The sequence below is a fragment of the Convolutriloba macropyga genome, unplaced genomic scaffold (genome assembly GCF_964194025.1).
Source record: "Convolutriloba macropyga unplaced genomic scaffold, txConMacr16.3 SCAFFOLD_2100, whole genome shotgun sequence".
Classification (NCBI taxonomy): domain Eukaryota; kingdom Metazoa; phylum Xenacoelomorpha; order Acoela; family Convolutidae; genus Convolutriloba; species Convolutriloba macropyga.
In genome coordinates this window covers 544-19,908 of record NW_027450436.1, presented here as the reverse complement: position 1 = coordinate 19,908, position 19,365 = coordinate 544, and the positions used below count along the sequence as shown (strand labels likewise).

General features: G+C 34.7%; 1 protein-coding gene across 1 annotated transcript; it reads right to left on the bottom strand.

Annotated features, from left to right (window-relative positions):
* Positions 1-230: 230 nt before the first annotated feature.
* LOC142355890 (uncharacterized) lies at positions 231-18,001 on the bottom strand. Its single transcript, XM_075407909.1, has 2 exons — positions 16,908-18,001; positions 231-1,890 (listed from the first exon to the last, which is right to left on the bottom strand). Exon 2 carries the CDS (start codon positions 1,353-1,355, stop codon positions 231-233), a length of 1,125 nt encoding a protein of 374 aa, XP_075264024.1. The 5' UTR covers positions 1,356-1,890; positions 16,908-18,001.
* Positions 18,002-19,365: the final 1,364 nt, after the last annotated feature.

The following is a 19,365-nucleotide window of genomic DNA, read 5'->3' as shown; positions in this document are numbered from 1 at the left end:
AGAGATAATGCTTTTTCGAGACACTACAAGACAGGCATGAAGCCTATCAAGGGGTGTCTCTTGTCATTTGGAGTATGAATTTTGTCCGTTTGTGCCCCCCCCCCCGCCCAACCACCCCCCCCCCCCCATACACACACACTCCCAGTTTAGTGGGTGCCTATTATTTTCACCCCCTAGACGCACGTGCAACACTTTTACTTAATGATTTACTACACAATGACACGTGTTTTCTAACGGGGGAGTGCATAACCTACTGGGGGGACGCACAAACGGAAAAGAATCGCGAGTTTTTGAAAAGAGTGACTTACGGCACATGAGAAGCACCCGGCATCCACGGAATAGTCGGCCAGGACCCGGCAGTCGTATCTCGCGAGAGAGGGCACAAAATGAGCATAAAAACTAGTACTCGCATCGTAGTCTCGCTCCACTAAATACGTCAGCACCGACTCGCAATTATTCTCCGAGATCATAACTTCTCTATTACCATAACTATAACCAAGTATATCTTTCAAAGTGATCAAAAGGTCCATTGGTGCCATACACTTTGAGTAAATTTCCCTGTTATAAACCGAAGTTTCCTCCAGCAGAACATTGTAATAACCGCAAAAAGGCAATCTTAAGTTGCTCAAGAGATCCAGTAACGTCGAGGTGTTGTAATCATTACTGCTTTTAGAGTTACTGTCCGAAGTTTCATTAGGCCGAAATAGATAATCACACGTTTGCTTTATACTCATTTGTTTCGAGTCAGTTATTTCTTCCTGGGGAGTAAGATAAGGATTTCCTTCTGTTAAAAAAATACTATAAGGATAACTTCCGTTATTTACTTTTGAGCTGCTTTCTAAGACACTATAGCCGGGAAGGCCGCAAAAGGGTTTGGGGGGTTTATAACTCCTCCCGTTGTTGCTTTGTACAGCTAAGGTTTTCAAATATTCACCCCAATCTGTATTGGGGTTACTGGAGCCCGGGTCTTTGTTTTTCGGACAGGTGCCGATTAGGGTTTTAGTTAAGGGTGGCATTCCTCGATCGTTCGTCGGTTTAAGTTTTCTAACTAAGTTTACAAATATTTCGTGACAACGTCTTGAGGCAATTTTTCTCAAAATTTCTTGAGATTTTGAAACTTCAGGGTTTTCGGTTATCTGGCGCTGAGCTGAAGATTCGGCTGTCTTCTCTTCGGATTTTGTTTTGGCTGGTCCGTTCGCGGTGGCTCCCTGCTCCGCAAAAGCAGCGGTGCAAGGCTGCACAATCAAGCTAGTTAGTAACAGGTAAGTTAGTAATAAAAGTTTAGCTCTTTTAACAAAATGCGAGTAATTAACCAGAACATAAACGGTTTCCAACACATCGCTCACTAAATGCATAGTTAGCACGAGTTAGTGGTAATATTATTAATAATAACTCTGGTTTTAAACACTGATGTAATAACCAGGTTATCTCTAAATCTAATGAAACTTCTGCTAAGCAAACTAACTTGTAATAACAAAGTCGTAACCGATAGTAACAAGAGGGGATAAATTGGTAAATGGGTGACTTTTCTGGTTCTAGAATATTCTCGAATGTTCTGGAAATTCGGCAGAAGATGCGACGTGCTAATGACGTCAGCATGGCACAACGCCCACGAGAAAACGCTCATCCAAATAAATTAATAACCAATAGTTAATTAGCTAGTATTGACCACTTTTTTCCACTAATCAAAACATCAGTCACTTTACAGTTTTTTCTTGTCGTAAATTTCGAATTAATTTGATACGATTTCTAAGGAATAGAATAATAAAAGTTGAAGATTTTGGCGGTTTTCTTTATCGATAATGTTTCGAATAAAGTGGTAAATTCCGCAGCTTTCAGCCGTCATGATAGCGTTTCAAGTTTTTGGCCGTTTCTCAAGCTGCAGAGTTGCTAAAACAACAAAAATTAGCAGTAAAACTTCGACTTCTAATTGTTTTTTTCCGTGAAAAAAAAATACCAAAACCAATTGAAAACTATAGAATGCTAGATAGCTCAATAGATAATATGAAATGAATAGAAACTAATGATTCACAGCAATAAATGGCTCCGAATTAAAGAATTAATTTCTTTTCTAACATGTGGACGCGAATAGGGTAAACTTGAGTTCAAAAAGTTATGAACAAGGAGAGGGGTGATGAGGGGCTAATGAGAAATATGAAATTGTCCTTATTAAAACCCTATCGAAATTCCGAAGAGAAACATTTTCAAATGACAAAATGACATAAACGTAGCTGTAACATAAAACTGAAAAGTGGGTATAAATTGATCAGAAGGCTATGTGCTATGTTACATTTGAATACAAAAAATAGAAGAGCTTTACCCCGCTTTGTAGCTCGGGTTTAGTAAAAGTAAAAGAGAATTTTGTGAGAAAACCCAAAAAGAAAAAAGCAAACGGGCATAAAAAAGACCATTTACAGCCGCAACAGTGCCGGATAACACAACGCAAGCTCCGACATTCACGTATGTGTATATATATATATGAGTGTGCGGTGTGTGTGTGTAAGTAGTAACGCCGGGCTATTTTTGCCGGGCAAACTTATCGTAAAAATAGGGCTGGCTAGCTCGCTGATTTGCAGAAAGCGTGAATTCCTTTTTGCAGAAGAGGGGAAAGGTTTTTTCTTTCCATATATATCGATACGTGAGCAGCTATGCGTTTATTTGAACTGCTGAGTGAAAATGAAAAAAGGGAAAAATTGAAGGCGAAAAATCGAAAATGTGGGCAGATTTTTACACGCTGTTGTAACCGCAGTTAAGGGTTTCAATTTCTGGGTAAATTTTCAGGCAGGGCTAAAAATTTTAGTCTGTCTTCTTCGCGATAGAATCCAAAATTTATACGTATTCCTACTTCAGAGATGTGACACGCCAGTTGCCATAATTTTAGCCGATACAAAATTTAGCCGAAAACAGGCCGTCTTCATTTTTTGCATTTTTTTTCAAAAACTTCCCAATAAGATGAGTTTTCAATTTTCTGTTGGTTAAATTTGCTCACCTGTTTTTAAAACAATATGTCAATATGTGCGTTCAATGTTAAAACATTATATACGGACGTGCGGGAGTTATCATACAGAAAAATTGAGAAGTTCTCGTTAAAACTTCCTAACCCCTCACCCCTTATTGGGGCGGGAAATGACAAATGTTAACCGCCAGAGTTACCTTATTAATACAAGAAGTGAACCCTGCACTTTCATGGGGGCTATTGTGACTGAGATCTCAAATTTGTTATGCTTAAATAGACTTTGAGAGTAATTTCAAGAGGTTCGGCTAATTTTTCGCTCTGCTTGAAAACTAAACAGCCGGTAAGATTTCCAATAACTGGAGAAATACCGTTGTGAATGAAATGAGGCTGAAAGGCTATTAGCATACAGAATTTTTTTGTGGGGGGGGGGGTGAAAGGGTTTTGGGTACGAAAAAATAAAGGCCGTGCGAAAAAGGGGAAATACAGAAAGCGTGGGGTTTTTCCCTAGCGCTACTAAAATTTGGGCAAAGCATATATCCTGGGGACAATTTTTATCTAAATGCGGAAAATTGCGTAAAATGAAGCGTTTTTAGAGGGAAAATACCGCAGTGACAGAAATACATTGGACAGTGCGCTTGGTAAGTTGCAGTTATATCACTGTTATTACCTAGATATCCAAACTTATAACCGGTTTAGTAATCTTCGCAGTGTTGGTTAGTTGTTAAAAAGTGTTCACATTTTTTATAAACCAAACGCGTTATGACTTCCCACGCCTAGCTGGCTATCAACTAGCTTTACCTATCATGCTACACACCCACACAAATACACACGCACATTTACAAAGAATTGTAGCTATCTGTATAATGTTACAGAAATGCCTGCTAAAGAATTTGCGGACGCTTAACTAATATAAATTTCACGGGCATAAAAAGAGTAATTACCCTTTGCCCAAGGGCGGAGGGGGGGGGGGTTGTTTCTACGCTAGAATGGCGCGATAACCTATTTTCTGTTTTCATTTAATCCTTCAAATAAACAGCTTTGAAGCGTAATACATAAGCTACATGTTGTATGCATACAGATTGAGCAAAAATGGAGAAAATCAGTTATAAATAATTTATTAGTTTCTTCCTTAAGCTTAAACAATAAAAAGCGATAAAACGGTAATTTTGCCAAAACGTAAAAGTTCGGCTAAGGACAATTTTCGGCCAATAAAAACGTCATATTGTAAAGCAAATTATAAAACGCGTGAAAAATTGGAAACAACTCACTTGCAATTTTTTTCAGTTGAAAATGGACCCTTGTTTCCTAACAAATAGTTATGCACGCTTTTGTGTGAAACCATTTTTGAGGATAGCGCGCGTTACGTAATACCATGTTGTTATTCAAACCCCCGTTAATTGGCATCCCCTTCGCTTGAGGGGAATGAAGATAACTTAAGGTTCGATTCACAATAACCGGATGGACATATGATTAGGTTACAAATTACCAATTCAATGCCTATTTCCATTGTCTTAAACTAAACTAATTATGACTAAAGTTAGAAACGGTCACACCTTTGTTATTTGAAATAAGCTAAAATGAAAAAAAGTGTTCCCTATAAGAATATAAGGAGGAAATTCTACCCCAAATGGAAAATAAATAGCAACAAACATTCCTATATTTAAACAAATGTGAAGAAAGTTAAAATAGTGGAAATTCCTTGCAAATTTTGCAAATGCAATGTGCGAGCTTCATAAAACCCAATAGAAAGTCCGATTTTCAACTCAATCTGGGAAAAGTTAAGACATCACTTCAGGTGCAGCTTCAGCTAAAACTAAGACATTCATGTGAAACCTTCCGTTGCACACTTTTGGGGTCTTTTGGGGCACATATTATAGCCCCCATCCCCAGTTTAGTAGTCAGATAACCTATAGCCCTCCCCCCTCCCCCAATCATGGTAATTATACCATCAGGAGGCCAGAGTTTCATGGTGGGTCTATAATGGGAAAGACCCGATTTTCGACAATTTTAAATTTGCACATGCGTGCTTCCAGGCCTTAACAGTGCTTCTAGAAAATTCGGAAACTTAGACCGGTTTAGCTGTCAGCTACACATTTATGTCGTCTCAAAAACAAAACTTACATCTCTATTTTTCAACAAACCTCAAATTCAGAACCCCAGAACGTCTCAAGAATTAATAGGAGACTTCCCGAACGTTTTAAGTTTTTTTAGATATTTTGAAGAAAGGCAGTTGTTAAACTTGGTAACTCAGCGCTGAATCATAGTATTTCAATTCTTCAATGTTACCCTGCACAGTACTACATTCACGTCATTTTTACGCTGATCACGGTAAAAATACAGAACAAAAAATGTTACTCTGAACTTACTTTGTGCAGATCATTTTACAGTGACGGGGGGCACAAACGGGAAATATCATTCTATAGTTTGTAATTTTTCATCTATATAGTAAATATCATTTACTATGGTTCGCCCTACCCCGTATTTAGCTTGCCGAGGCGGGGGGGGGGGGACCTGGACCCTCGTCTCATAGTATGTCAGTCCTGAAACCTTGTATTCCATTTGTATATTGACGGCCCAGAACTGTATCTGTTTTTGGAGCTAAAACTAAGACATTCATACAAAATTCCATTAAAATCTGAAATAAAAACAATAAAAATCTGCAATTTTGGTCCAAATTTGTCAGTTTCCAGGTTCCCGTCGTGTAATTAATGGTTTTAGCAGGTTTTTTCGCTAATCTTAATACGTTTCTTACAACGTTTTAGGATTGTAAGTCATCGTCATGCTCAAAAAGTGCATCGCCCAAAATCTCAAAATCTTTTGAAATTTTCACAATTTATCATGATTTTCAATATCATGGGAATCAAAATCAAGGGATTTTCAGAAAAAAAGTATTTTTGAGACTTAAACTGCATATAATGAGGTAACAATATACTCTTTCGATACACTGATACAGTACGGGGCCGACGATTTACAATTGGAATACGATGTTCCAGTACTGATATACTATGGGACGAGGGTCCGGGTCTAGAGTTAAACTCTGAGTCAGAGTCATAAAACACAAAACCAATAGAAACTAATATTGTTGCAAAAAAAATTCAAGGCCTCTTGTCTTTTTTGAAACTGAATTACAAGTTGATGAAATGAAAAGCAAAAAGAGGAAATTTCAATAAGACCTGGATGAATTTGATAACAAGTAAGTTCAACTGAAGGCAAAAAATATTTTCACTTATACCTGAGTATGAAACCTTTCATACATCTCATTATTCAGAATTTGTCATAAGACTATAAAAAACGAATTGTTTTTAAAAGCTAGAATGCCACGATTGGACATATTTCAAAAAAGTCGTTCGGAGAAATTAATTACTGCTTGGTTAAAGAAAACAAAACTATAACTGGTAGAGGAAGAAACAAATAGAGTTGAAAAAAACTTAGAAACAAATAATAACCGGATTATAATGATATTAGTGTTCATTAGCAGTAACCACACGATTCCAAAAAAAAAAGATATATCAAAAACTTGCAAGATCAACGGAAAGTTTTTGAGCTTACAGGGGATTATAACTTTGCTGACTGTATTGTGGACATCTCACAAAATATAAATTCATTCTAAAATTTGAAAACATAAGCCATACCCTACGTCAACATTTTTCATGCAAAATTTTCAGAGAAAATTCAATTTAACTTGAAACACTTACTCATCACATGTTCACATGTCTTACCTTTGTGTCTTAATTTATATCCAATGAAGTGCTCTTTAGATCCTCAAAATAACTTAAGCAATACTTTTGACCGTTTAGGTTCCACCTCAACACGTAGAATCCGGCTGTTAATTGATGTTTTTGTCACTGAGCACAGCATAAATGTAATCAACAAAATTGCAATAAGAAGACGAATATTGTCAAAACAATATTCGCAAAACACGGTTTTTGCTGTTTTTTGTTGAATAAAACTGCGAATACTAAACACTTTATTTAAATGCATTAAATGCACAAAAAAGCTATTTAGGAGTCCATATTTGGTCTCCAAATTGCAAGTTGATATTTCGAAGAGTACGAAAGCGACGTACAATTATTCCATTTAGATTCTCACTTGGAATACGAAAAATTTTGAGTCAATAATCGAAATTTGTTTTTGTATCATGTATCATGAGAGAGTGCGTGAATATTGCTACACTAGAGGTCAATTTCTGTCTTTGAATTTTCATAATGAATCTGTTGAGTAATAGATTAGAGAATAAAAGTCAAAGCATTTGAAACATCAGCTCATTGACGTATGAATGTACAAAATTTTTAAAAGGTTTTTTCTTCGTTTTTAGGAAACCCAGGAAGAGGTCCTAGTTCACAACGACTCATGAAAATACCCATCCAGACCAAAATAAGATATGATTAGGACTTTGGCTCGTTTAGGTTATGAAAAGTCCAGGGAAGACCAAAAGTTTTTATAATCCATGTTTGTTAAAAAAAAATCCTCGCCTGTGTATGTTTGAGCACACCACACTCCCTGTGTGCGTCAAAAAAGGCCTGCGTCATAAACGAGGACAAATGATAACCTCTGCCTGGTAAATTCACAACGTGACCATGGAAAAATGACTGTATCCTGAATCCGTATACCTAAATTCTCCAGTTTTTCTTTCAAGGTTTTTTTTACAAAAAAAAACAGAGAAAAACGGAAAAACTCGAAATAAAAAGCTTCGTCAAGATTTTCTGCTGATCTTTTAAATGACCAGCGAAAATTGATTCTATGCATCGTAAAGTTTTTCATTCTGGAATTGTAACTCACACTTCAAGAATAAAAATTTTACGACAAAGAGAATGTTTTTTCGCTGTTCACCTAACGGCTATTCTGAAATTTTGGATCTATTCTCTTTTTCTTTTAATCTCAGATTGTCGTAGCGGTTGATTCTCCTCACTGGAAAACAGATTTCAAAGCTGCAAAATTTTACAAAAATTATTTCATGGTTATATCACGACCTTATTTCTCACTCTTTTCGGAAACATTAAAAAATTATTTCGGTTAGTTTAAACGCGAACTGTCAAACAACGTCCTAGATCCGACCTGTTTGATAACCCGTGAAAACGATCTTTGTTAAAAAGTGGAAGAGCCTGGCACTTTGACACTTGTTCTGGCACGCTCTATCGGCAGGTAACTGAACTTAACTGGGCAATAAAGTAACTTGGTCCTGCAATTCAACAATTATTCAACAAATAGCGGACGATCGTCGAAAAGCTAAAAACAGCCCACATTTTGGCCTCGAATAATAAAAAGCTCATACTCGACCAATGGAAGTCAATACTGAACAACCCACTGAACTTTTGAAGTCTTATCGCAGTTCAAGGTCTAGACTAAGGTAGCCATAATGGCTGTTTCCACGCAGCTGCTCCCATCAGCATTCAACGCATTTAAGTGGCATGCCAGGAGTTATTTCTAAAATCAAATATTAATAGTCCAGAAATCAGTTTAATTTTATAAAAAAGTGCACAGAAGCCAAATTGGAGGCCCATTTCTGGAAGGTGGATAGTTCAGAGTATAGTTTCGGAAAGCTAAAGAGATGCCAGCAGAGGTTGATTCGGTCTGATGACAACGATTGGGAACTTTTCAGAGCTACACGATTGCTATTGCATATGAGACTGCGAAATGCTATTCATAAGCAACAGTTAAAGCTTTAAGCTTCAATTAAATCTTTATTAAAGTGCTTATTGCATGCTCAAAATGCGCGCGAATAATAGATACCTAAATTGAGCGGAAACGTGCTACAAGACTTGTAACCTACTTTTCGTTCCGAATGTTCTTTTATTTCGCAAAATTGGGAAACCCTTTTTCGAAAAGTAAGATACAAAGGATGTCTCCTAATTCCGTTCATTGTATGTATCTAATTTTCGAGCCAATTTTACTAAGGCGGAAATTTTGGGTTATACCTCTGCGTCGTAATGTTGCTTTTGTTGATAGAGCACTAATTTCAGGTCAACTTTTTTTAAAAGTTACTAGCCTAATACAGTTAAAATGAAGAAACAATTTTACAAACTCTTCCAAAAAACTATATATACTGTTTTTTCTATTATGCAACAGTCTAAAAGTCTCTGCCGTAAAATCACAGAATATTTTTTCCTCCTGTGATAAATAATCACTCAATTTTTTGTTTTAAAAATGCCTTATAGGTGAAAAATTTAGAGTACACTGTCACACTTGAGCAACAACTATGAAAACCAGAATTATTGACATGATAACAGAATCCGGATTCATTCTGTTTCGCCCTCCCCCAGTGATTTTTATAAACCCCAGTTACAAATTATAGGTTGTTATATAGCACGATACTATGTAAGAAAATAGCACGTGCGCCTGGGAATCATAAAAGATTTATGCTCACTAAGCTGGGGGGGGGGCAGAATAGATCCCAGAATCCTTTAGCTCATGAAATTTTTATATCCTTGTAAGTTAAACGAAATGGTTACGATAAAGCTGCCTGAACAACAGAACTCTTAAGAATGATTTGTACTACTTTTAAAATGGCATACACGAACGCTCTTAAACTCACTCGCGTGAGATCACATGAAGAGTCGTGACATGCGATAAATCTGGCTATTCAAGGATTTTTTATCTGATTTTACATGATTTTCTCCCGTTAGGCATTACAATTTTTAGTGTAATTTAAATAAAACTTCATGTAAGGTTTCGTGTAAAATCACTCAGTTTTCCCGGGTCAAGACCGAATGGTTAACTTCTAAGAACTTGCAAGTTTTTGCAAAAGATGATTAACTTGTAAGAACTTGTAAGTCGCATGGATGGTTAACTTGTAAGAACTTACGAATCGAATGATTAACTTGTTTCACAAGAACTTACAAGCCGAATGACCAGTTTCAGTCCAAACTGCAAAACAAATTTAAAAAAAGAATTTATGATTGATTTGATACTAGAAATTTCCTAGTTATAGTATAGTGGAATGAAATGAAGAATCATCAAACAAATACTATCAAGCTTACGGCAGTTTTAAAAAAAAATTAACTCAACTTCAGCCCATCGTCAACCCATCCTCATTCAATCCAAGAAAATAGAAAATCAATAAAGTCGAAAATGAAAACAAAACAAGAAGAGTTGAAACAGAAGAATCAAGAAAATTGAGAGAATAAATGAAAAACGACGCTGGAAGAACTTTCTGATGCTATAGACTAGTAATTTACTAAATGTCTGATGTTTTTTGTTCCTTTTTCGATGCGCAGAAAATGTGTAAACTCATATCTTGTGACGTTTTATTGCTTTGTTCCTACAGCATAGGAAGATTGGTCATCTTGTAAGTTTTTGGATCGAAAACTTGCAAGATGATGCATCACCTTGTAAGTTTCCGCCAAGAGCTTGCAAGTTCTTACAAGATAAACATTTGCAAGATGATGTGTTATCTTGTAACAAACTTGTAAGTCGAATGGCTAACTTGTAAGAGCCTTGTAAGTCGAATAGTTAGCTTGTAAGAACTTGCAAGAAACTTGTAAGTTCTTACAAGTTAATCATTTAGTCTGGACACAGGTTCTCAAAAATTTTCACTTTTATTTTATTTCATAATCTCCTGCTTAGACTGATTATTTTTCGCAGACTAATCCTGGTTAGACTAATTTTTAACATCAATAATTGCCCACTTGTTGCTCACCCGAGAAAAAAAAATCTCATCTGAAATCACATGAGACGCATTTATCACAAATGAGAATATTAAGAGTAATACAAATTTAAATTGACGACATAACAAATAAAGGACAGCGTAAAATCTTTGAACTGGATACAAATTACAGTTTAGTTCATAATCCTTTACAAAAAATTCTATGTTCGTCCTTCTTCAACGTTTTGTACACGCTTTCGAACAAGAAATATAAATAGAAATACATAAAGAACTGATTATTCGATCAAAAACGCAAAAAATACAGAAATCCTTCTCGCAGTATTAATAACAACTCGTTGTGTTCAGTGGAAAAAATCAACAGGAAAAAATCAATTGGCTCTAAAATACTAATTATTTTTTAAAGCAAAAAAAATAGCTATAGAAGCATTGTTAGTTTCAAGCTTTTCACAAACCTTTTGCTCAAACCACGCAATAAAAGCTATCGGTATCTGTTACTGACATTTAGCGTTGCCAGCCTAAGCAAAATGTTCTCTTTGCATTTGTTATCTAGTAAAACAACCATTTGAAACAAAAAGATTGAAAAATAGTAGCAGGTCAAGACCTGACCAAGACTTTTTTGTACAATACAAAGAAGTTTGATTGACTAAAAAATCAACCAGACACAGAATGGACTATGAATATTTTGGGAAAATCGTTGAAAAAAAATCATTTAAAAAAATTTTATAAAAAGCAGAAATTAAAGTCAAATTGCAGGATATGAACAAAAAACCAATAGCGAGAACCGAATGAAACACCATTTTCCCAATATATATTTTTAATTTAGAGCAAAGGTTTTTCACGCCTCCAAATCGCTTGTTTTTTTTATTCACTTGTTGTTTCGGCGTCACCAAAATCATTACTCTCATTTTACTTCGAACATTATCCAAATGTGCGAAAACCAAACAAACAAAAATTAATTGAAGTCAACTCATGATTAAAAAAGTTTTTTAGTTCGATTGTTTTAATAAACAAATAAACAAGTCGCGCTAAAAAAATCAAGGAAAAAATAATAAAAGTATTCAGTAAAAATTTGCAAGGCCAAATAGAGAAATAAAGCCAAAAAATAGTTCCTTTAAGAAAATGAGAGTATAAAAATGCTTGCAAAACTATAGGAAAGAAAAATATATGCTAAGAAACTCAACTAAGAGTAGAGAAAAAAAACCAGAAAATTTCTCAATTTTTGTCACGTTTAATTTAAAAAAATGCTTTATAGCGAAAAAAGCATTCATTTGATATCTAAAAACTTGGTAAGTAATGATCGTTTCTAAAAACAAATTACATTAAGGCAGTAGAACAAAGCAATACGCAAAAACAGGCTAAATTGCATCAAGAAATCAGAAAAATAGCTCCAAAATGACATCGAAGCTCATATTATTAACAAAAAACAACATACATAAACTTAATAAAATACCATAATCAAATCCCGTAACCAAGAAAAGCTGCTTTAAAAGCCGCAAGTTAACAAAAATTTTGCTGATTTGCAGATATTTATTTGACGCCTCAATATCTTGATCTCTCGAAAACAGCACTATGAAATAACTACTCTATTTTCCCTGCTCTCATAAAATTGTGCAGCACGGAAAATTTAAAATTTAAGCTTTGACCAAGGTCATCATATGCAAATGTATTCAGTCTTAGTCAACAAGAATTTAAAGAGTCTAGCCTAAAATAGTTACGAGCGGGAACATTTTAAACAAATTACCCAAACGAAGATCAGAATGAGCTGATCAAATTAATAATATCATCATCGAAATAACCAGTAAATTTTCAACCTTAAGGTTGGCAAAAATCAGAGTCTAAAAGCAACATATTATAGTATATCTTGATGAGACGAAAGATTTTTGATTGCAGACATCTAGTAAATTGGTATTAAAAATCTGTAATGCTCCCAGTGTAACCAAAAAGTAAATGAGTTATATCATTAAACATACAATTCCCCGAGCATCTCGGAACCTCTAATACGAACAGAGAAATAGTTTTTAAAAAAATGAATGGAGATCTCGGTGATTCTAATTTTTTTTTGTCTTTATTGTTTAAGATCTTATCTGGCCTTATATAAAAAAAATTCTGCCCTAAGTGAACCTTAAAAAAGTAAGATCTGATACGATATTTATCAGATTTTATAAGAAAATTATTCACTTTTGTTGAATTGTTATCTTATAAGATCTGATAAGTATGTTATCAGATTTTATACGACAAGAGTTTACGTAGGGCAGATATTTTATCGTGTAAGATCTTATAATAATAAATTAATATTGTGTGAGATCTGAACAAAATTTATCGTGTAAGATCTTATAAGAGGAATTTTCACGGTAAAAGATCTTACAAACATCTTATCATCCCCTTACAAGCTATTCGCAAGATGATTTTGTCAGCAATTTGTTCAGATCTTACACGATAAAAATTCTGAGAACACTGGGGAGAAGTCAAAAAAGTAAACAAAAATGATTTAAGAGCAAAATTTTGGGGAAAATTTTATACAGTTTTTGGAAAAACAAGTTGCTTGATATCGATTAAAATTTGAGCCGCATATGTTGATCCTTAAAAATATTTATGTAGAAATGGAATTTCTAACTTAAGCTAACTTAAGAAATTTAAGAAAACATAAGAAATTATGGCAAAGTACTAACCTTGGGTTATTTCTCAGAAGTTTCGAATTAAATTAGATTGAAAGAATAATGGCTCAGTAAGTTAGGACTTTAGAGGCGGTTTATTCAACAAATATTGATTTTGATAAGTACTGACAATTCTGACTTTGTCTGAACTGAACGGATTCATAACCTTTGATGAAACTTAAGACTTCTCAGCTCAAATTAGAGGTTACTTACTATATTGGGGATGAACTTGTTTTAACCATGGGATTTTTTGGGACTTTTCGCATGAGATTAATTTATAAAAAGAAATCGGACTTGATTATATCTCTTTTATTTACTTTTGCGGAGTATATATACCGCTTGATTTTTGTACTTTCTTAGAGCTTCTTCTTGAATTTAATTTTGTAAGTGAAGTCTCTCCTTTCTGTTGGTAAGACAGAGAGTTCTTAGCTAGATTTCGGCGTGTTTTTGTTATAGTTTTCTTAGTAGGCATAAGTACTATAAGTTAACTGGTGTAAGTTAACTTTTGCTAAGTATAGAATTGTGCCCGTTTTCCTTTATCAGTTAGTTTGGGCAGAAGGTCTTTTAGAGAATTAAAGTCGCCTAGAGGGCTAACCTGGAGAAAAACTAAACTTAGGAATTATTTTCAGAACTTGTTGGAATTTAGAGGCTAAGGCCCCGAACCACCTTAGCTGAATTTTAAATTCTACATTGGCGACCACAGAGGGATTATCAGAATTTGAAGTATGATTTAAAGCTCCTGATTTAAGGAAAATGTGAAAGTTGTCTATATGTGATAACGTGAAAGTTCTAAGCATTAAATAAGGCTTTTAAAAAAAATTGCGATCTTTAATTACCTTGCTTCGTTGTACTAGAACCAAAGTGACTTCAATTTCACTGAGAAATGTCATCACAAGAGGAACTTGGTCTCAAACAAAAAGTTGGCGAGAGTATCACAAAGTGGGCGGACAGGGTTTACCAAAAATGCTATCGAGAAAATCTAGGAAAAACGGACCAAGAGTTGGATCGTCTGGCCCACTGGATTTTCATCAACGTGCTACAAGTGGAGAGCCTGAGGAGTGAACTTCGTAAAGAGCCATTTGTGGGGTATGCTGTTACGGTGGGCTTAGCTATTGACCTGGGAATCAGTAGTGCAACACAGCCTTAGCCGGTAACAATGCGGGACGATGATGATGATGCTTGGAGCACTACTGCGACGATTAGGGAACAAAATACCAGAGATGCCAGCTCACAAACGGAGATGGAGGTTCTCGAAGCAGCATTCAGTCCCGAATTTCATTTCCGTTTAATTCAATTGGTCCTCTCTGGGCAACAGAAAATGAGATGGGCTCTTGAACACTTGATGCAGGGACAACAAGCAATTGTTGGAGGCCAACAAGTTCAAACGAGGTCCCGGGTAGTATGCCAGCGGTGTGGTCAAGAAGGCCACTACAGTCGGGGATGCGCAAGATAGAAACAATTCGTGTGCAGTGTTGTCTCTCCTCGAAAGCATCAAAACAAAAGAACTTGCAACTGTTTGTGAATACTCAGACCAAGGACTAACTAAACCGTTTATAAGTTCTTTTTCTATAAATTTGTTTTACATTTCTTTTTACTGATGTAAACCGTTTAACTATGCAATTATAACTATTCAGGAGAATAGTTAAGTCCGAGTGGGTGGTGTAGAAATGGAATTTCTAACTTAAGCTATCTTAAGAAATTTAAGAAAACTTAAGAAATTATGGCAAAGTGCTAACCTTCGGTTATTTCTCAGAAGTTTCGAATTAAATTAGATTGAAAGAATAATGGCTAAGTAAGTTAGGACTTTAGAGGCGGTTTATTCAACAAATACTGATTTTGATAAGTACTGACAATTCTGACTTTGTCTGAACTGAACGGATTCATAACCTTTGATGAAACTTAAGATTTCTCAGCTCAAATTAGAGGTTACTTACTAAATTGGGGATGAACTTGTTTTAACCATGGGATTTTTTGGGACTTTTCGCATGAGATTAATTTATAAAAAGAAATCGGACTTGATTATATCTCTTTTATTTACTTTTGCGGAGTATATATACCGCTTGATTTTTGTACTTTCTTAGAGCTTCTTTTTGAATTTAATTTTTTAAGTGAAGTCTCTCCTTTCTGTTGGTAAGACAGAGAGTTCTCAGCTAGATTTTGGCGTGTTTTTGTTATAGTTTTCTTAGTAGGCATAAGTACTAGAAGTTAACTGGTGCAAGTTAACTTTTGCTAAGTATAGAAGTGTGCCCGTTTTTCTTTTATAAGTTAGTTTGGGCAGAAAGTCTTTAAGAGAATTAAAGTCGCCTAGAGGGCTAACTTAGAGAAAAACTAAACTTAGGAATTATTTTCAAAACTTGTTGGAATTTAAAGGCTAAGGCCCCGAACCACCTTAGCTGAATTTTAAATTCTACAATTTACGTGTAACTAGATAGATGGCAAAAGCAACAAAAATATTTAAAAAACGCTCTTCCTGTTTAGATCTAATATATAAATATATATATATATATATATATATATATAACTATATATATATATATATATATATATATATATATATATATATATATATATATGTATATATATATATATATATATATATATATATATATAAATATATATATATATATATATGTATATATATATATATATATATATATATATATATATATATATATATATACTTGAGATTATGTGTTTGACATAGAAATGAATTGAATGAAACGAAAACGTTTGGAAACTAGCTAATCAATATTATTAATAATATTTAGCCAAAAAAGCTATGACAGACCATCAGTAGTTTTCATTTTTCGACAAAAATATTGCTATTTCCATTGTGAGATAATAAAGAGTTTTTCTAGGAAAGCGGCTCTGAGGACATCACATAAACTGCAAACATATAAGCATTGTGAAAAAAAAGCAGATTTAAAGAGTTACAAAGAGCTAAACTGCATGAGATCAATTATCAGCAAAGATCGCCAAAAATGAGCATATTTGCTGGACCTTTAAATAGGACAAACAAGGAAACGGAATCTACGAGTCTCTTTGTGTCTACTTCCCATTTCCAACAGCTTTTATTATAATATTTATATGCAAAAAAAAACGTTCAGAAGAGTGTATGTGAAACGTGCAGCAATACAAATGATGCTTAATTCAATAATTTTTTGTGATAGTTTGAAAGGTTCTATATTAGCCTTTCCGGTTGTTGCGGTCTAATACTACTGAAAGAATATATCAAAGAATTTGAGCGCGAATGAAATGATATTTTTGCACTAGCCGCTGCAAAAATTTTACCAATTTATGTTTCCGTAGAATTGGTCAAGTCAGGTCTGTTTTTAATGCGTTATATATAGGTTAAAAATTTTTGAAAAAATTACATTGATTTTTCAACAAGTCGAGCTTTTTTAAAATAAGACCTTTGAGAACAAAATGCTGTTGACCTATAGCAAATAAAAAGTTACAATGGCCTATCATCTTAATTAGCAAAATACCTATCATGGAAAAAAAAGAAACTGTGAAAAGTATGTTCAATTTGGTTTAATTGTTTCGCTTATCAAAAATTTCTAACGTTATTGTCAATTTTTTTTCAATTACAAAGTGACACATTTTAAACAAATTGAGCCCATATTTTCAGATAAACGCAATAAACGTTGTTTTTAATTGCAATATAATAAAAAGTGCAATTGAAAAGACTTACTTGATACTTTTGTTAATAATAAAACAAGAACGGCGTAATATTTGCGTAATAATGGCTGTAGGTGCGAGGCTAGAGATTATAAATTATGAAACATGGTGGAAGAACACACGATAGATTAAAAATGGGGCGGGTGGGGGGTACTATTACAGTTATTGGAAATGTATTCAAAATAAGAGGGAGCAAAGAAAAGCAGGCAGGCAATGGTGTAAGAATTTGTTCACTCACAGAGACAGAGAGAGAAAGAGGGGCAAAGGACTGCTTGGTGGTAATGGTTATTAGAAGGCTCTTGTTATAATAACTAGAATGGTTAGTACGACCACGTTTGTATGTATGTTAGCCCGTCACGAAACGCAATGTGTTAGAATGTCAGAAGGGTTGATAGGCAAGGGCACGGGACAGAAAAAGAGGAAAAATTGAGGAAAAATTGGGCAAATGCCGGGCTAATACGTAAGAGAATCCTATTTTTGTACCGAATTGCAGTGAGCTCAAGGTGCTTCTTATACTAAAGCATTAGCGCTTGTTTCGTTTGCGTAATTGTATGAAAAAAGCCTCGCCTTTGCTATTTAGTTGTAATAAACATTTGTTTTTACAACCGGCCTTTACTCTGTTCAACTAAGCTATTTATATCCAAATTTCAACTAATATCGCCATGAAAACAAAATAGGTTTGAAATATGGTCTTAACAAAATTAATAAATGCTTTTTTACTAAATGCAAAAAAAATGCCAAAGTTTTGTTTTTTTTTGTAAGTTTTGAACAAAAATAAGCAAAATTATATATTTTAATGGCGATCTCTCAAATTATACGCATGATTTTCCAATTTATAACAACTTCTCTGTCTGGTTAGTAAGACTAGTTAATAGAATGAAAGACAGACAAAATTAACTGGAGAACGAACCCGCAGTTGGTAAAAGTTATAACTGGCGCCCCGAACACGTAAAACATTGGTATACAATACAGTGGGAAAACACACAGACACGCAAATAAAGGAAAACTAGCCAAAATTGATTCCAGCGTCGTTTAAGTGCCCCACACTGTTCAAAACATGCGGAGAAAACTAATAGCCAGAGGAAGGGGGGTTAGAGGGTGTTTGGGCTGTTTATTGGAGAGTTAAGGGGGGGGGGGGGGGGGTGCTGGTATAAGGGTGTTATATTATATTTGACTGTCGTCAACGACAATATAAAAACTGGAACTGGAAACTGGTATTATCATTGTGGTGTTGGTATGCTTTGGTCAAACCTATGCTCAAATTAGCCGAAAAATTATTTGTTCAAAGTTTTATTTTGTTGTACAAACCTTATTTTTAACAGCAATTTTTGAGTAAAAAGTCAATATTGTTTCGTTCTAAAACGTTTTAATGTAACTGCGTAAACTGTTCCAGCGACAAAATTTTCAGAAAATGTCGCCCCGCCCTTTTCAAGGCCGTATTTTTCTTCTTTCCTAAATTGGAAAGCTGGGAATGGTTAACTTTTTTCAGCTCTCTTTCCAAAAATACCAGAGCTGAGAACCATTCGCTTTGGTACAGAATCGGCTAAAGCTACAACTTGCTGCTACAGCACAAATAGCAAAAAGGAAAAAAAGGGGTGGGGGCATGATATAATGGAAATAGTTTTCCCAGTATCTTTCCCAATTTCGTTTCCCCACCAGCAACTACTAGTTCCTTCCTCTTATTTTCCTAGCAGCTAGCTGCTTGATACATGGGGTGGGGTATTTACTAAGTTAGTACCTTTATTACCTATTAATACTCTGCTTCTATTTGTTACTAGTCCCATTTTTGCCCTCAACTGTTTATGCTCTCTGCAGATATATGTTCTGCAGCTATTTTCAGCACAAGATAAAGCGCCTTCAGCAAGGAGAATTTAACGACGAACTAGACAGGGGTCACAATTAGCCGAAAATAGATTGCAAAATAAACCGCACAGCGAAATTCTACGTCTGGCTGATATTGCAATATCCGATAGACATTTTGCAAGTATTTATCTATGTAAGGGGTCATCGAGGTGACCGGTCTCTTAGATTCGGTATGTTTTAAAAAATAATTGTCAGTATATTCAGTTTCTTAGATTCGGAATCTTCAGTTTTAAATGGTAAATAATTGTCGGTACGTTCAAGTACAAAAGTGAATTTTCACTGCCCCGGGGTTTTTTTCAAAAGTACTTCATCACTGCCAGAAAGTTCTATATTTGTTTAAAAGCTACAAGTTGAATACAACTGTTCCGTTGGGTTTATCTGAAAATTTTACAGGCTTCTGTTTCATTAAAACAAGGCAACTACTTTTTTGATTTTATTAACTAAATGTATAAAAAATACACACAAAAATGATTACTTAAAATTTGAGAGACGTATAGGTGTTTTATACAAAAAAGTAATTCGAACTAATTCGTCATATATGAGTGATTAGTGAGCCGGGCAAAAATGCCACAAGGCGCACCCCAGTTGAAAAACAACCCCGAATCAAT